This window comes from Mytilus trossulus, unplaced genomic scaffold (assembly GCF_036588685.1).
Source record: "Mytilus trossulus isolate FHL-02 unplaced genomic scaffold, PNRI_Mtr1.1.1.hap1 h1tg000215l__unscaffolded, whole genome shotgun sequence".
Taxonomy (NCBI): Eukaryota; Metazoa; Mollusca; class Bivalvia; order Mytilida; family Mytilidae; genus Mytilus; species Mytilus trossulus.
Window position 1 is genome coordinate 116,282 of NW_026963312.1, and position 19,819 is coordinate 136,100.

The following is a 19,819-nucleotide window of genomic DNA, read 5'->3' on the forward strand; positions in this document are numbered from 1 at the left end:
TGCCAGTTTTCAAGAAAATATCCAACAATGTCGCAATATGGCATGGTCTAGTAGAAACATGTACATAAAATTTTATACAAAAAAAGTAAATACACATGTATGTACAAAATTGTAGTTTTCAAGGCAACTTTCCGTGTAGTAGTCATGGCACATTTAATAGACCAAGTAAAATTTGACTACACCTTTCAATCTGACTGCAGATACAAAAACATGTATTAAACTATATTGCAGGATTAATTTGACCATGATGAAAGATTTCAATGTATTTTTTCAACGACAAGGATCATTTGACCATGGTAGAATATAATTTAACTGAAGGCAATCATAAACAGGTCATTGAGTTTCTTGCGTTAGTGTAAAAACATTGGTTGCAGATCACAAGTACAAAATGTAGTTTTACAAAAAAAATAATCAGAAAAAGACTTATTAGGGCGTGATAAGGGATTCTTAGGGCCTGCTATTCAGAAATCCACTTTCAACACATTTCTCAGGAAGTGGTCACCAAAAAGAAAATATGTGTAGACTTTCAAGAGTCATAACGATTTGGACAAGCTCATCACCCAACCCTTTAAACATAACATGCATAAGCAACCGGTGTAACAGCACAACATTTTAATTTTTCATAACCCTTTTTCCTCCTATGAATATACACCTTATCGCTTTTTGTTCGACATTACTGGTCATCACAAAGTTTCCCGTAAATTTTAGACGTCATACATTTTGTCATAATACAAAATATCTGATGCCACAATGGAAAAGTGATTGTCATGTGACGTCAATAGTTCAAGCAGGACAGATTGTCGAGTCAGGCTGGACAAATAGCGATAAGTTGTATTTTGTAATATCATATAATTTGGACAAAATAATTTGTGGGAGAATCATGAGTTATCATGGTTATCACTGTTATAAAGATTCACGACTGAAAAAATAATATTTGTCAAATGATAACCTTACTATTAAACCCCTGTTTGGTTTCATAAAACAAAGACTAACTGATCAGGGTTTTCAGGAACAACATGCAAATATTTCAGCATCTCCTAAATTAATATTTTTCCAGAGTGTCTACAAAATTAATGAACGGGCAGGTTATGTTGATGCTTTAAAAAATAGATCAGATCGATCATCATTATGTAAATTAAGAGTTAGTGCTCATAACCTTGCCATTGAAAGAGGAAGATATTTAAAAATGCCCAGAGATCAAAGGATTTGTGAAATCTGTAAAAGTGGCGAAATTGAAAATGAACAGCACATGTTGCTACACTGTAGCGGTTACTCCAGTATTAGAGAGTCTTTTGTATTAAAAATGTTTAATATTACAGGAAAAAGTGTAACCACATTGTGTGATAAAAATATAATAAATCTTATACTTAATAATACATCTTATAAGGCACTAAAATTATCTTCCTCTTTCGTAACAAATTGTTTTAATGCAAGAAGTAATCTATTGTAATAGATTTTCATTATACATTTATAGTCGCCGTCAGCTGAAATTCGTAGCGGTTATCAATTAAAATAATCTAAGCTATCAACCACGTTCACTGGAGATATAGTTTTTCACATTCCATTCATAAATCGCAAAAAGAAAAACCACTACTGACCTACCTTATAAGTGAAAATGAACATGAAGTGATTGCACTGTGATAATCCTGACCTTCACATTTTCCAAGACTATTTTGAATGGTGGAATCCGCCATTGTTTTTTCCGGAAGTGTTCCCCTGGAGTTCAATTTCATAACATTTGCATAAAGCGCGGGAAACCGTATCACATCAATGAAAAGAACATTTCAGGAAACTGCGTAAATGACGAATTTAACATGTAAACAAATGATCCTCATAGAAACGAAGATGGCGGAATTACAATGGAAAACATTCTGTAAAATGTGAAGGTCAGGATTATTACAGTGCGATCACTTAAAAGGTAGGTCAGTAGTGGTTTTTCTTTTCGCGATTTATGAATGGAATGAGAAAAACTATATCTCGAGAGAACGCGGTTGATAGTTAAGATTATTTTTACCGATTACCGCTACGAATTTCAGCTGACGGCAACTATAATCGTTTATTCACATATATATATATAATTGTTTGTATTTTACTACCATGTATAGCAAATTGTTTATCCATTCGGTCATTACCATTTATTGTAAATGCGTTTGTGCCAATAAAATATTGTCTATATTGTCTATTTATTCATCCACTGATATAACGCTGCTTCAACATTTAAGAAAGCAATAGATATATCGATATTTACTTTGTTTTAGTGTTTGAGTGAGAGAGAGAAAAATATCTGGCGAAAGTTTGACGTTTGCAACAAACACTCTTTGTTTCATTTGTTCATGACTGATACGCTATATATCAGCATCGGTTGGATTGAGCAAACGTTTAATTGACAAGTGCTATGGATTGTTACCTTATTATCTACTAAAAACAAATACAAACAGCTGATTTTCAATCAGAAAGACACCCACAATAATTTCGCCATGTTTATTTGTATGTGTACTTTCTACTTCCGGTAAAAATCAAGAAAGGTAACCTGTGGAAAAAATAGTTAAAAACGCGGGGAATTTGTAATTTTTTATTAAAAAAAAATATTAATTAATGAAGAATTAGAAAAACAATTTAGTGAACTGGTGAATGGACAATTGGTCTCACTTCATTTAACAGTGAGCACATATCTGGGCAAGGTTTAGTTGCTCTGCTTTCTAAATTAAATTAAACACGTTTTTATTGGTCACGCAGTCAGAGACATATAATATATGTCTCTGACGCAGTACAGTAATTTAAAAGTAGAACTCACTATTGATTTTCACTTTTCAGAAACACCAGAAAACAGGTAGTCAACATTTTAATAATTTAGAATTTTTATGTTTAAATATGTCTTAGTTTGTCGTTGAAACTTCTATCAGCGTAATACGTAGCCAATTTGTTAAAGAACATTGTGTTTCGTCGTTTGTTCTTTTTTCAAAATCCTCCCTCCCATTCCCTAAAGGTGAAATATGTGTGTACGAGGCGGGTATGAAATTTATGTTTCATTTGTATTTCATAGAATTTTTAATTTGTTATGCTTCATTCTTTAAATTTATGAAGATACTACTTAGTAGTTCTTTAATTCAGTTTATTTGTCAGTTATAATCTATGATCACTTTGTATTTCATTTGTATTATATTCTTGACATATGTATATTATTCAAGTGGTGAGACTTTAATAAACTATTGAATCTGTATATATATGATTATGACTACCTGCTAAGCCTTTATTAGATTCAAATAATAGATCATAGTAGATCTAGAATTTTATACTTTTGCGGTTAGTGCAAACTTTTTTGACAACAATATATATATTGAACTGTTGTTAAATAAACAAACTAGCACTACTTATATAAACTATTGATACAAATGATTGGATTACTTGTCAAAATTTATACTTCATTCTATTGAATCGGTATATTCACATTTTTTCTTAATTTGAAACAAAAGACATATATAGTCAATTGTAGTAAACATAGTAATTTTTGTTATCTTTTCATCTTTTAAACTTTTTGTTATAGCTGTTTTGTTTCTCAATCCTTGGAATAATGTATTTAGCTCCAATAGAGCAATAGTCCGGTTTGCTTCCGACCTCAGTAAAATTGGAAACTTTCCAGATGCTAAAATTTTCAAAATACCTTGAAAGATGTTTCAAAACTTTATGTTTTGAGAAAAAAGAGGTCAAGCAAAACAAAAATAGAAGGAGCAAAAACATCGTCATGACCGGGAGAAAAAAACCAAAAAATAGTTCAAAAGACACTCCGAAAACTTTAGACAGAACAACACGAATCTTACATGATAAACAGAGACGAAATCATCCGCTCCGGAAGGCTCTAGTAGTGACAGTCGGCATGCTGTTAATTTAAAATAAAAACCCAACGAGAAAGTTACAGTAAGTGATGTTCAAACATGACGAAAAGATGATGGTATTATACCTAAGTTCGGAAATTCTTGCGTTTGTCTATTTGTTTGATGTGTTTTAGCTTTGGATTTTGCCATTTGATAAGGGACTTTCCCTTTTGAATTTTTACTCGGAGTTCAGTATTTTTTGTGATTTTACTTTTTTCCAAACAAAACTGTTGTACAATGCACACATACTGTGTTCTTAACCTTTTTCTGTTTCCAGTTTTACCAAGGCTTTTTGTCCTTATTGCATCAAGTTTTCAGTATTAAACAAAGTTGAACCATTCTACTCAAATCTACCACAATGAATTTAAAAGAAACATAGACGGATCCATGCCCCCCCCCCCCCTTTTCGTGGGAAAAATGATTGATTATATAGGGAATCACGGAAGCGTGACTGGTTGGGGACAGCGGTTCCCATTACAAAAAGTTATGAATCCGCCACTGAGGAAGAACAACTTAGATATGGAGTGGAAGTTACCAAGAGGACATTCAAAAAGAGGGACGAAAGATGCCAAAGGGACAGACAAACTCATAAATCGAAATTAAACTGACAACGCCATGACTAAAAATGAAAAAAGACAAGCAGACAAACAATAAAAAAACTAAAGAATAAACAACACGAACCCCAAACTCGAGTCGAACAAAATTGACAAAGCCATATGGCGAAATACGAAAACGACGGAACAAGTCCAGAAAAACTACATATAAATGTAAATATTTAGCAACATGAATCCCACCAAATAGGGGGATAAATAAGCCCCCACCGGAATAATTAGTAGTTTAAAAGTTTGTCCATCATTTTTTATACATTTGGAAATGCCTGTACCAAGTCATGAATATGACAGTTGTTGTCCATTTATTTGATGTGTTTCGTCATTTAAATTTTGCCATGCGATTAGGGACTTCACGATTGAATTTTCCTCGGAGTTCAGAATTTGTGCTTTTACTTTTTGCTATAATGTAAATGTTGAACGTCACCGTGTCTCAATTTCTTCACTCAGCCAACCTACATCACCCGGAAATTGTTACCGGTTTTATAATGAACTTGTTCTTGAGAGTTAACACTGATTGTACCTTTGGATTTATGTCACAAATGCTGCATAAATAGCAGGACATGTATGATTATATAGTTTACCGGCCATTCATGCAATTTTTAACTTCCAGGTTGTCTGCTTTGTATATGATTTACTGATATTTTAACCGAACATTTATTTCCTGTTTTTTTGTGTACAATCTCCATTGAGATATCTTGAATTGATTACAGTGTTACAAATCGTGTAAGTCTTCTGAATTTATCTCCAAATGCCGCATGAGACAGGACACTATTCCTTTAAAAGAATCTGCTAGCTATATATATATAATATATACAACTCGTCTAAACATCAACCAAACAATGTTAGATCTGTAAATTTGCTTTCGCAAATTTTTGGTTCTTCCCTCGCCGGGATTCGAACCCATGCTACTGTGATATCGTGACACCAAATAGCCTGCACTTCAGCTGTCCCGCTAGACCACACGACCACCTGGGCTCTCAAAAAAAGAGCTTTCGCTGGCCATGTGTTACCTTTCAACGTCAGTTTTAATCTAGCGGCGTACTACAGTACATGATATATAAGGCATGAATACATCTTCATGCCTTATATATCATTGTTGGGTTGATGTTTAGACGAGTTGTATATACATTATGTACACAGCCATGTATCACCATCATTGATGGCGATCCGATGGATACATCTGTTGTAGGGTTGTCACTGACTCAGACGTACTTATGTATATAATATATATATATATAGTGAGAGGTTGGATTTCGTTCAAGTGTTGTTTATTTTTGACATTCATACCTATTATATAAAAAAAGAAGATGTGGTATGATTGCCAATGAGACAACTGTCCACAAGAGATATGTCTGGGTTTTTTTCACACATTGTTGTCAATATAATGGAATTTGATACGATTGTCATCCAACCTGATACAAGAGGGGCGAAAGATACAAAATGAAAGCGATAGTCAACTCATAGATCAGAGATAAACCGACAACGCCATGAGTAACAAAGAAAAAGACAAATCTCCTTGAATTGATTGCCGTGTTGCAAATCGTGTATGTCTACTAAATCATATTCCTAATGCCGTATGAGACAGGAAACTTTCATCAAGAGAGTCTTTTAAAATCTGCTAAAGAATGTGCTAGTGAGAGTTTGATTTTGATTTAAAAGTGTTTCCTTATGTTTCCTTCACCTAAACATACTTCTACTTCTTATACGTTTAGGTATTTCACGTCCAATTTTTTATGGAAATATTCTTTATAAAGCACAAAAATGTCAGTATTCACCGCAGAAACTAAAAAAACCTTTCAATAGACTTATTAAGAAGGGATATAGTTACGATACTGTTGTCAGATCATTAAAGATTGCATATTTTGGCGTTAATATTGATTCACTTATAGCGTCTTTGCATCGGAACTAAACACATTTATTAAAAAAACAGTCGTTGGCATGACACGGGTTATGTTCTTCTCATATATGTTATGATGGTATGATACTTACCCCTTAACAGGAAGGATTGTGCCTGATATTCATATAATGAAATCATAATCTTTCAATCAGTTTAATTGATGTCCGGAGCTGGCATGTCAGTTAACTGCTAGTAGTCTGTTGTTATTTATGTATTATTGTCATTTTGTCTATTTTCTTTGGTTACATCATTTTTGCGCCTGTCCCGAGTCAGGAGCCTCTGGTCTTTGTTAGTCTTGTATTATTTTAATTATAGTTTCTTGTGTACAATTTGAAAATTAGTATGGCGTTCATTATCACTGTCTAGTATGTATTTGTTTAGAGGCCAGCTGAAGGACGCCTCTGGGTGCGGGAATTTCTCGTTAAATTGAAGACCTGTTGGTGACCTTCTGCTGTTGTTTTTTCTATGGTCGGGTTGTTGTCTCTTTAAAATATTCCGCATTTCCATTCTCAATTTTATTCTTAGACACATTTGTTTGTACATTATTCAGCATGATATGTAATAATTCATAAAAGTATTTGCATAACATTAGCATTGACCTAACACAGTAACTCAATATCAAATCCTTTTTACGATTAGAAAAGTATGTAACTAGCTGGAGTATTATTTTGAAAAGCATTTAGGACCTAAATTCCGAAAGATTTCACTAAACAAAGCTTAGGTAATGTATTGCTGTGTTGGAAAGTCTCTTGTACTTAATTTCAAAGTTTTGTAAACAGTTGATTTATAATTGTGGCTATATCAATGATAGCAGTGCAAACAACTCGGCGAAGGAAACCTCCACCAGTAGTGGCATACCCTTAAACATCCCGACATTGCGTTATTTTACTATGGTAAACTTTAATATTATTGTCTTTTATTTTAGCTATTATGCTTTGTCTTTATGACTTTTTGTTTTTCTTAGTTTTTTTTATAGCGACTAAGAGGATACGATGTTGACTGCTGTACCCCTATTTTTGACATGTTTACATATTATTTCCTTTTTTTTTCATCCATTGTTATCAATATAATGAAATTTTAAACGACTGTCATTCAAATGAGAAGTTAAGCTAGCTATACATCTAGATTTAACACCGTTTCTGCAAAAGAAAGTGCATGTACCAAGTCCGGAACATGATAATTGTAATCCATTAATTCGTGTGCTGTGTTATAGCCGCTTTAATTTTGCCATTTAATTATGGATTTTTCGTTTTGAATTTTCCTCGGAGTTTTGTATTTTGTTGTCTTGCTTTTTATAAACCCAATGGAAAGGTTTAACTTTTTGACGGTAACATATCAGTTGATGGTACCGGGCGAAGGTTGAGTAAAATATCTAGATCAGAATGAACATATATATAGATCCAATGCTTAGGCTAAACGTTAGGAAATCAAAATACAAACTTTTTTTATAAAGATTATATTTGAATAGTTTTACACAAGTAGTTTTGGGGCCCATTATAGCTTGTTGTTCGGTGTGAGCCAAGGCTTCGTGATGAAGGCCGCACATGGACCTATAACTTTTTTTAAATTGTTATTTGGATGGAGAGTTGTGTCATTGGCACTCACACCACATCTTCCTATATCTATTATAGTGTTGAACAGTAAATATAAATATAGTTTAAACTGTTCAAGTAAAACATAAACAAATAAACCAAACATGACATAAATTTATATGATAAAGTAAGACACTTCAAATAGGTCAATTATATTTTAATAATAGATAATGTTGACCAACCCTTGTCAACATGAACAATGCCTGATTTCCTGTCTCCAGCAGATGCTAGAACACTTATTGAATCCCCCATGCGTAGTTCAGTTGAAACCACACTTGTTCCACTCTGATCATTATCTCCGACTTTTCCTTGGATATAAACTTGAGATAAAGTAATGTTATTTTTATGAATTTCGAACCCCGAATCTTTTGTACCAGAATTCACTGTAACTGCAATTATGTATACGCCATCTACTTCCACTTTAAAGGTTCCAGTTGAATTAATGGCCGACAGGTTACTTATTCCAGTCGATGTCTTTACTTCATTGAATTTTATTTCACTTCCAATGGTAACATCCCCGCCTGCATTCCAGGCAGTGAGAGCAACTGTAAATTAAAATAAGTAAGTTTAAGAAAAAAAGTAAAATCACAAAAATACTAAACTACGACGAAAATTCAAAACGGAAAGCCCCTCATCAAATGACAAAATCAAAAGACCAGACGTGTATTGGAAACTTAACCATAAAATAAGTATAAAACACCTTGTGGAAAATAGGTTTTGGTCATACTTAAGCTGATATCTAAGACATATTTGGAATATCTAAATACGAGGCAATTGGATTTTCCTCAAATGTAAAAGTCTGAAGGCATAATCTATATATGTAAAAAAAATATATCCTTGAATCAATTCTAAAATATGACAAATGTTGTGTTAACTTCTGTTATTTTTTGACAAATTGCTTTACGATTTTTTTTGTTCTAGGAATAAAAAAGGTAGATAAGCATATGTCTATAGCATAGAAACAAACATTCAACCTGTTTTGAGGTAGATATACTATGTCAACTAGCTATCATTATCATCGTGCCCCTCCTCCTCCTCCTCCTCCTCCTCCTCCTCATTATATGTAAGCATATAATGTATGGACAAGAGGCAACAACAGTTTTACCGATGTTTAAATCTCATAAATATTTTGTATAAAATTTGAGTGAATCGCGTGCAAACTATTACCATTATTATTAATCACCTGGATAATTTTGCTGTGCTAATGTTGCTACTTGGATACTCTGGTTAGCTGCCAAATTTGCTATTTTCAAATCCAAGGCTTTGCTAAACTCTCGGTAAACAACTGTGTCTAAAAAAATCAAAGCAAGTGTTATCTAAAATAGGAGGAACACATGCAATGCGGACTAGAATTGATATCATTCATAGGCTGGTTGTCTCCCTTGTAACATATCTGATATACCATTGTGTGTCTTATATCTGTCAGAGCCAAACAAATGAAGAACAGGGTACCTGTTGTTGGTTTTCATGTAAGCGTTTAGTTTATACATATTTTTTTTGCTCAACTAGGCAAAAGGGATCGTCTCCCATCATGTAAGCGTTAAACAACATCAAGGAACGACAAAACACAAACCTAAACAGCTACCTTTTCTTTCATGTTTACGTTAGTAGACGACTTTCCATTGAGTAAGCTTATATATCTTGACTGTTTGAAATTTGAATAGTGGAAGGATTTGATCACAGTCTGTTTATATAGAAATTCATTTGTTTAAAAAAAAGTCATGATATTCAAAGCAAAGTGCTCATTGTGCTAATATTATTAAAATGGCATAGGTTAGTAGGTTGAAGGAGAGAGAAAGATACACAAATGAACAAACCAACGAGTTATGAGATGAAATGAAAGATAAACGAAATAATGAAAGTAAAATTTTTCCCCGAGAAAATTTTCTTAGTTACACAACCAGCTACAAAATTAAAGCAAACGACTTTTGACTTAGCACAAGGTTTGCATGAGAGAAATGAAATATAAACTATTTGTTTTTATATGTTGTAACGTTCAATAATTCAATTGAACACATTAGAATTTCTAAACTTACCATTTCGGGATTTTTCTCGAAATACCCTTTCAACGGATGTGATTTGCTGGGTAAGTTTGTGGCCAATAGTTTTGACATCCAATTGGTTCTGACGGGTTATATTGGAAATGGCGATTATATCTTGATTCCTCACCATATTGTTATATTCGAGTTGGTTCACTTTGTTTGATGTTGCCTGTACTTGCTGTTTTAAATTTTCAATGCTGACGACTGATTGGGTTTGTTTCAGAGTTGCAACGTCTTGTGATAGTTTCTGGTTTTCATCCTTCAACAAAGTATAATTAATCTCCAAGTCTTTGATTTTGCCTTCTAATACTCCGAAATTGTTTTGACTTAAACTGCACGTAGCAACTAGACCATTGACTTGCAGTTGCAAAGCAGAAATTTCCTGCGCATGCTTCGAAATGTCCTTTTGTTCAAGAGATTGCACTTTCTGTTGTAAGCTAGTAACAACGTGCTCTAAAAGATGTCGTGCTTGTCTTTCCTCCATTAGCAAATCAACGACGGCAATATAATGTTTGTCAGTTATAACGCCGGCATATTTGGGCGTAGTGCTGTCAATTAAAAATCCACTTACGCATTGGAAGATGAGAAAAATGAACATTGAATGATGAATCAACTCAGCCATCAATACTACAGACTTTTGTAAATACAAGGCAATACGTGCATTATCTACTTGTCTTATCTATCTATTGGTTTGTTCCAATTACAATGACATTTAATACAATAACCAATCCATCCGTTGACATATCATTAACCTGAACACAATGACAATTCTCGATCTCGAGCTCTACTAGTTTACAAATAGACAATTCAAACAGGAATTATGGGTAAATGGCTGCCAATTGGACACGATTTATCTCTAAAAGAAGCACATGAAGGTTTCCTGGTTATTTCTAATTCTTGCAGGGTTTTATCCATTTTTTTTCTTTTAAATAGTAATATATATACATCAGTGAACGCCATGACAAGTAAAGATCCCCCTCCTCCCAGTAAACCATCGGAATTTATAATAAATAATAACAAATACAATTTATTCATAGTAAATGTATGTAAGTATACAGAAATATATCCGTGTATAGTACTGAAAACTATTGGAATTGATAGTAAATAGCAAATATTATTTATTGTCGTTTCCTCCCAAAATATTCCAAACTGAAACACTTGCAAGGATGATAAATGTTAGAACTCCAAATGATAACAGAAAGGAAATGTATACATAGTCTGTGTATTTTCAAAGTACAGAAAAACACAAACCGGAAGTCTAATCTGACTTAAAGTTTTGTCCAATAACGGGAAAATATCCGGACGCATTTTTTTCGTTTTTCTCCCAAAATAACCCAAACTGAATGATCATAAGAATGGATGACAAATGCGACTATACATGTTACCTATAGGACACAAAGGTATAATGATTAATTTATTGTGGAAGGAGGAGAAGCGACACACAACATGAGGTCTTCTCGTTTAAAAGTAGAGATATATATATATATACAACTCGTCTTAACATCAATTCAACAATGTTAGATCTGTAAATTTGCTTTTGCAAATTTTGTGTTCTTCCCTTGCATGGATTCGAACTTATGCTACTGAGAAATCGTGAAACCAAATCGTCGCCTACACTGTATCCGACGCGCTTGACCACTCAACCATATTGGCTTCACAAATATAAAGCTGTTGATGGCCGGGTGTTACTTTTCCTCGTCAGTTTCAATCTAGCGTCTACAAATTAATGCAAGATACAGTCACACAAATCAAACTATGAGAACAAGTACTATATGCCAGATGTATCTGTTTGCAACAAGAGTGTTAATATTCTGCTGCAATTTTACAATGCGTATTATATGAATTGAAATAAAGGTTTGAGTTTTCACAAACCTCAATAGATTTGATTACTCTCATAAAATCTTGCATCTCCAAGTCCTTCTCATACGAAACCACTGTTGACTTTTGCCCTATTGTCTCATGATAAATTTTCTTTCCTAGTCACATTTTATCATTCTCATTGGTCCTTGTCGGTTTTATCAGCACTTCGTCGTTTACATTTTGTTCTGATTTTACAAATATTTGGTTTAAGCATCACTGAAGAGACATTCATTGTGAATGCGGTTCCGGTACAGTAAATTTGATACCGTTAAAATTTGTTATTACTGCTACTGGATCGATAACTCTGATGATTGACTGCTGGTTCCTGAGGGTAACATTCACCTAGTATCTTGGAAATCGGTACTTGCATGAAAATGTTAAAATCCTTTCAGATTAACTTATTTCCCCATACATGGTTCTGATTCTTTGTGCGATTTAATTCGATCATTTTTGGTTATATCAGCTCCTCGACGTTTGTCAGGTTTTATGATATCAAATTATTTGATCTAGAGCATAACAAATACATTAATACTCCAAATGCGTAGCTGGTGCAATTAAATAGATACTGGTAATGATATCAAAATTCAAATAAGGGATATTATAAGTTCGATGATACCAATTTTTAGGGATTTGATCTTACAACAAAGTTGTCCTTCCAGGCCAATTTGTCGGTTGTTTGAAATATAAAAAAATCGACTTCTTTAAAATTCGGAAGAACCTGTTTAAAAATTGAATTAAGGATATGATAGGCTGTGACATTTTTCCAACTATTTTTTTCCCTGGGACAATAAGACAAAAGCAGAGTTATAATCATTATATATGTAATCACTTTTATTTTTTAATCATATGTTATATATGTATACATTGCATGTTACAATATTTGATTATAGAATGGTCCATTTAAGATAATGTCCTATACAATTATCAGTTTTTATATGAAACGATCAGCCTTTTTAATTCTTCTCAAACTACATCAATATTCCTGTAATATAGAAATATGAATATAAAGCCAAAACCTTTTTGAATATCTTCATTATATATGTTATATAAAATCATTATTAACATCGCATTCAGTCAATTGCTACACTGGAAACATTCTAATAAAATAGTTTCACAATGTTAACTATATACCTGTTGCAAAAATGGATAATCTTTTAACAATAATAAGGACATTGAAAGACAACAAGTCAAATAAACTCATCATAGATACCAGGACTAAATTTTGTATATACGCCAAACGCGTGTTTCGTCTACAAAAGACTTATCAGTGACGCTCGAATCCATAAATATTAAAAAAGGCAAATAAAATACAAAGTTGAAGAGCATTGAGGAACAAAATTCCTAAAAGTTTTGCCAAATCCAGCTAAGGCATTCTATGCCTGAGGTAGAAAAGCCTTAGTATTTCAAAAATTCTAAGTTTTGTAAACACATAATTTATAAATATTACCATATCAATGACAATTCATGTCAGCATAAAAAGTGCTGACTACTGGGCTGGTGATACCCTCGGAGAAATAAATCTCCACCAGCAGTGGCATCGACCCAGTGGTAGTAAATAAACTCATCATAGATACCAGGACTAAATTTTGTATATACACTAGACGCGCGTTTCGTCTACAAAAGACTCATCAGTAACGCTCGAATCCAAAAATATTAAAAAAGCCAAATAAAATACGAAGTTGAAGAGCATTGAGGACCAAAATTCTTAAAAGTTTTGCCAAATCCAGCTAAGGTAATCCATGCCTGAGTTAGAAAAGCCTTAGTTTTTCAAAAATTCTAAATTTTGTAAACATATAATTTATAAATATTACCATATCAATGACAATTTATGTCAGCATAAAAAGTGCTGACTACTGGGCTGGTGATACCCTCGGGGAAATAAATCTCCACCAGGAGTGGCAGCGACCCAGTGGTAGTAAATAAACTCATTATAGATACCAGGACTAAATTTTGTATATACGCCAGACGCGCGCTTCGTCTACAAAAGACTCATCAGTGATGCTCGAATACGAAGTTGAAGAGCATTGAGGACCAAAATTCCTAAAAGTTTTGACAAATCCAGCTAAGGTTATCTATGCCTGAGGTAGAAAAGCCTTAGTATTTCAAAAATTCTAAATTTTGTAAACATATAATTTATAAATATTACCATATCAATGACAATTCATGTCAGCATAAAAAGTGCTGAATACTGGGATGGTGGTACCCTCGGGGAAGTAAATCTCCACCAGGAGTGGCATCGACCCAGTGGTAGTAAATAAACTCATCGTAGATACCAAGACTAAATTTTGTATATACGCCAGACGCACGTTTCGTCTACATAAGACTCATCAGTGACGCTCGAATACGAAGTTGAAGAGCATTGAGGAACAAAATTCCTAAAAGTTTGACCAAATCCAGCTAAGGTAATCTATGCCTGAGGTAGAAAAGCCTTAGTATTTCAAAAATTCTAAATTTTGTAAACATATAATTTATAAATATTACCATATCAATGACAATTCATGTCAGCATAAAAAGTGCTGACTACTGGGATGGTGATACCCTCGGGGAAATAAATCTCCACCAGGAGTGGCATCGACCCAGTGGTAGTAAATAAACTCATCATAGATATTAGGACTTAATTTTGAATATATACGCCAGACGCGCGTTTCGTCTACAAAAGACTCATCAGTGACGCTCGAATACGAATTGAAGTTGAAGAGCATTGAGGACCAAAATTCCTAAAAGTTTTGCCAATTCCAGCTAAGGTAATATATGCCTGAGGTAGAAAAGCCTTAGTATTTCAAAAATTCTTAATTTTGTAAACATATAATTTATAAATTTTACCATATCAATGAAATTCATGTCAGCATAAAAACTGCTGACTACTAGGCTGGTGATACCGAGACAGCATGGGAGGCGAAATATACCTTAAAGAAATTGTTACTCATTAAGCGAATAACAAACCGACAATGCAAAGGCAAAAAAAAAAAAAACCAGCCAATTGACAAACAACAGTATACAAAACAGAAAACTGAAGACTGAGTACCACCCCCCCCCCCCCCCCCCCAAAAAAAAAAAAAAAAACACAACACAAAACAAAACGGTATTGATCTCAGGTGCTGAGGAAGTTTTAGCAAATCCTGCTCTACATGTTGCATTCGTAGTGTTGCTCATGAAAGAACAAACCACGTGTTAAGTTTAATTTGGTAAGTAACGTTTGAGGAAAAAGAAAAGACTGTGGTTTCGACAATTTATAACATATCCGTTGTCATATGTGTAACATATATTCCATAACGGTAAAATATCTCGTGATGGCGTTCTTCAAAACTAAGGGATTATTCCAACTCCACCACTTAAGATGATATGATATCCACATAAAACTTACTTTTTACTTAAATGTTGCCCACCAAAAAATGTCTAGGATTAACACATAATAATAAGGACACGAATTAAAAAATACAACGGCTATCATAGTCATCTTGACGGTTACACTTCAAATGACAGGAGGTCGTGAGGCCTGGAGTAAATATGGAAGACAAACGTCAAATATATTGTATCTACTAAGTATATACCTGATTCAATATTAAGGTTGTATTTTGCTTTTTCAATGTATGTGGAATTTTTTAAATCAAAATTCAGATTATTTATGGTATAACTAAATGTCATGTTTTAAAATAAAATACGACAACATATAACCAAAACGAGGCATGGTTTTAACGAGTGCACACGCAGTCTTGTGTTTTTCAAATGAATAAATAATCTTGGTTTTACTTTGAAATTTTATAATTACTATTAATATCGCGGCATTAAAAGCCGATTTTGACCTTTCTTCAATATAAGACCTATAATCTTTTATGCTGTGCAGTCATTACGATCGGTAATACATATCATACATGAGATTGTCTTGTGCTTGTCTAATTCGTTCTTCTGTGTATATTTTGTTATCTTCGTGTTAGAAATTTAAGGTGGATAATACCGTGTTAAAGCATATTTTGATGTACATGTGTCTGTTCACAGTCCGGGACTGCTTCAGTGTTATACATGTTTCTGTTCCTTAAGAAAAATGAAGTTATGGTAGATTTTTCATAGGTTCTATCTTATTAATTCAAGACTTAAGTAGCAGATTAAAGAACCGATTACGGAACATAGTATAAACACATACCTTTTGTTCAATACTGTAGAGGGCATTTATTTTTTTCTGTCTTTTGGTTGCAGCCTTTTTAATGCATACCCGATATCTTTTTTTAATTCATATCTATGACTTTGTATAGTAGTAACCCAATTTCATAAAATTACTTGAAAATTTATATATTTAAGTATAAGTCTATGCCCTACACATGAATTACCTGCTTCTAGGTTCTTCCACGTCACCCTTCTACCGCCCCTGTCGACCGCACTGTCTCAATTTCTTTCGTGGAAGTTTTTGCCTGTTTTCCGATTTTTTTCTTGACGTACTTGGAATCAAATAATAAAAAAAAAAAGAGAAATGCATTCCATATTATACATATATACAAGCAATATACCATTTATCCTTATCTTTATTTGATTTATCTTTGGAAGATTTTTTTGAAGGTCACAAAACTATTTTCTGAGGATAAAGAGGATCAGTTATATTCAAATTATAAACGTTATGACAAATACTTTTAGAAACGATCAGAATGTTACAAATCAAGAAATCACATAGATAACTAGAATTGCCATTGCAAGTAATAGCGGATGTCACCCTTCCCCCTATTGTCACTAAGTGACAGCCATTTGAAAAAAAATGTTTAAAATTGAATGCACAAATATACATGGCTATACATCTTTCTGTATTTTTTTTAGTTTATTTAGAACATTTTAAAACAAATTTTATTTCTGTCGTTTCCATGGCAACGACAGCCATTTTGAAATTTCAAAGTCATAAGTTTCATCTGTACTTGCCAGTTAATTAACCAAAATATCAAGTTTCAATAAGTTCAAAGCATTTTGAATGTTTTTGACATTTTGGCAGTTTTCATGGCAACAGTGGCCTTTTTGGAAATTCCATCATCAAAAGTCTCATTCAGACATGCCAGTCTACAATCATATAAAGTTTCATAAAATTTTGAGCATTTTGAAATTTTTGAAATTTTTGAAATTTTTTATGGTTCCTATGGCAACAGAAACATTCCCAAAAGATAATGGCATATACCACATTGGTTCATGGGAGGGACCATACCATCAAATTTTCGATCAATTTGACCTATCATTTTAAGAAACTAAATTCCACTTTAAGGTTTTTGGACCACTTTGACCTGTTTTGGATTGTTTCCATGGTAACAGCAGACAATTTTTAAATTCTATACACCAAATTCCACATCTACCAATGTTCCTCATTATTACTGTAAAGTTTTATTAAATTTGAGCAGAAACAGAGGAAATGCAATATGTCACCCGAAATTGTCGATCGGGTGACATAATAAAGCAGAAAAGAAGATTCCATTGGTTAAGAGATAAGCATTCAAACTAAATGTTCAAAAGTTTGAAAGGATTTACGAAATGGTTCTGATACATAAAGATGCAATCATACTTTATCAATACATTAAAAGAAAGGTCTTATTTGAAGAAAGGCAAAAATATCCTGTAGATATACAGTAGAATGTTACCTCTTTTTGCATATCCAATGTATGCAAGTGGTTTTGGTGTTTTTTCTTTGGAGTTCTACTTTCAATGCTATGCGTTTTACAGTAAGCCTGAAATTATATGTAAAAGCTTCAAATGGAGTTTCTATCGATTTTTAACAATAAATGAAATCATTAAAAAGAAGTTGTCTCTAAATTTATCAAGAATGTTCTATGACGCATAGTATTGTCAAGGTTATGAGTAATAAATCTGTTTACAGTGCTTCTACCAATATGCTACTCCCCATGGGTGACTGGGGAATAGAAATATGGTCACCTCGTCTTCCTTCAACTTCCGGTCAGAACGGGGACGTTAAATCGGATGCCTCGTGTAAAGAGAGTGCATCGCTCTTTGCACGTTAAGAACTATTAAAAGGGTCCGTAGGTGGCCTGTTGCAAAAGTTCTGCTCCTATCAAATATACCTTCATTTGTTATTGGCAGTCAAATGAAAGAAAATATGAAGGTAAGTGCACCCATGAAAAATCAGAAATCAAATCATATCGGGATATCACGAATAACAATTAAATCCATGACGTTGTAACCAGGAAATAGTAAATAAGCAAAATCAAATTGAGATACATTTTTACGAGTTTTTTTCTCTTGAGAGAGATGTGCATTTTCAATGACAATGGAGTGAAAGTGGAGAGAGCATTTGTATATATGTTATCTTTAAGTTTTTGGCAAAGAGAACCAATGTGTGTTAAAATTGTATATATAATGACCATATAAAACCAAATCGGCAACTGACAAATAAATTAGTACTAAGCAGTTTCGAATTATAAGAGAGACGGAAGATATCAATGGGATAGACATACTCATAAGTCGAAAACGAAATGACAGTGCCATGGTGATGGTAATTTAAACATGTTCAAATATCGTTGGTCGATGTAGAAGAGATAATTCATGAACTTCAACAGGCGCAATACCGTGTGTATCGAGAGTGTACAGAAGACGTCTCCTGATATGCATACATCACCCGTTATTCGAATTTTAACAAAGTCATAATGTCACAATAAAGAACTGGAAACCATTGGTAAATAACAGTATAGACGATGTTAATGGCATCAAATTGCAAAGATCTAAAACACGCTGCTGATAAATTGGCACATATACAAATGGTATCGGTCATTCAATTCGTGATAGTGATCGTAAAACTTATGAATTCTCGATTTGAAACATTGTTTATTGTGACAGAACGTAAACAATATATCTGAAAGTGAAATTTAAGAACTTTGTAAATTGTCTTTTTCTTTTTGTCTAAGGGAAAGTTCTGTATGAGTTCAAAAACAAATCGGTCCGTAGCGGTGCTAAATTCGTAACTCAGAAGTCAGTGTTTCAGTACTAAATTGATTGTTAACATTTTTTCCCTTAAATTCTCCGTTAATTAAGCAATTACTAAAAATGCTAGGCAAAAATACCTTTAGACGAATTGGCTACTTTTAAGTCCGTTTTGGTAATATAGCTCTTTACGTGTTTATGTCTTGTTAATCCATAGCTTTCAATTACTTAGGTTTTGGCGTTCATGATAAAAAGTGAATCTAGAAAATATTCGCACGCAAGAAATTGATAAAGTGTTAAGTTCATTTCGAACTGCAACTGTCTGCAGAAATTTCAATCACACAGACTCAACAAATGACCTGTGTGGTTCTTCACGAAGTAAGGTTTCTTTATTACCTAAAACAAGGACTTGTATCTACCTTTCCTATTTTTGTAGAAAAAAACCTTCTGTTTAATGAGACGATGAAGTCACAACCACCGTGGACAATAATACCATATTTTTTTTTATATAACTAATAGGTTAAATATAAATCCATATCATTTGAATAACTTATTTAAAAAGAGAGTATTTTTTTAAGTGCATTACTTTTATAGAATCTTCGTTAATTTTGTTTATACCTGTAAAGTGAGATCTGGGTTAACGTCTGAAGAGAATGTATCCATTCGTAAACCATGTGAATATGCACACGTTACATGGAATGATTTAGCACAATTCCTTACAATGCACTTGATACATGCTCCATATTTTTTTTTACACAACGAACAGCTACGAGACCACATCTCTTCCTACAACAATACAATACAATACAATGTGATACATGTGAAACAAGAGGTAAATTACAAAATACAATTACATACAATTAAATAAATAAATAAAACAACTTAGATATTAAATGTGTAGAAAATTACTTGACTAAACATATATATTATAAGTAAGCTAACCAAACTAGCAACTTGATTCATTGATCATTGTAATATATTAAACGATTCGTTAGGTAAAAGAAGAATTATCATTAAGTTGCCCCAGTGGCCTCAAACACACACT

The 19,819-nt window shown here is 33.1% G+C and overlaps 2 protein-coding genes and 1 long non-coding RNA gene across 4 annotated transcripts in view; all 3 read right to left on the reverse strand.

The window, feature by feature from the left end:
• Nucleotides 1-2,497, reverse strand: part of LOC134701110 (oxidation resistance protein 1-like) — a 48,721-nt gene extending 46,224 nt beyond the window's left edge. For both annotated transcript variants that reach the window (XM_063562245.1, XM_063562244.1), the window contains exon 1: nucleotides 2,408-2,497. The gene's annotated coding sequence lies outside the window, so the exon portion shown is untranslated. The remainder of the gene's footprint in view (nucleotides 1-2,407) is intronic.
• A 5,625-nt stretch (nucleotides 2,498-8,122) lies between these two features.
• LOC134701081 (uncharacterized) lies at nucleotides 8,123-10,648 on the reverse strand. Its single transcript, XM_063562223.1, has 3 exons — nucleotides 10,009-10,648; nucleotides 9,156-9,263; nucleotides 8,123-8,517 (listed from the first exon to the last, which is right to left on the reverse strand). Exons 1-3 carry the CDS (start codon nucleotides 10,634-10,636, stop codon nucleotides 8,123-8,125), a joined length of 1,131 nt encoding a protein of 376 aa, XP_063418293.1. The 5' UTR covers nucleotides 10,637-10,648.
• Nucleotides 10,649-12,782: 2,134 nt separating this feature from the next.
• On the reverse strand, nucleotides 12,783-19,546 carry LOC134701096 (uncharacterized). The gene is made up of 4 exons (XR_010104038.1): nucleotides 19,393-19,546; nucleotides 17,481-17,567; nucleotides 16,200-16,307; nucleotides 12,783-12,856 (listed from the first exon to the last, which is right to left on the reverse strand). It is a non-coding gene; the product is annotated as an uncharacterized LOC134701096 (long non-coding RNA).
• Nucleotides 19,547-19,819: the final 273 nt, after the last annotated feature.

Excerpts from the sequence above, each read along its gene's own strand:
- LOC134701081 (XM_063562223.1), bottom strand. The coding sequence starts at position 10,636 with ATGGCTGAGTTGATTCATCATTCAATGTTCATTTTTCTCATCTTCCAA. Across the intron at positions 9,264-10,008 it reads TCGAGAAAAATCCCGAAATG|ACACAGTTGTTTACCGAGAG; the intron begins GTAAGTTTAGAA and ends TGATTTTTTTAG. Across the intron at positions 8,518-9,155 it reads AGCACAGCAAAATTATCCAG|TTGCTCTCACTGCCTGGAAT; the intron begins GTGATTAATAAT and ends TTTAATTTACAG.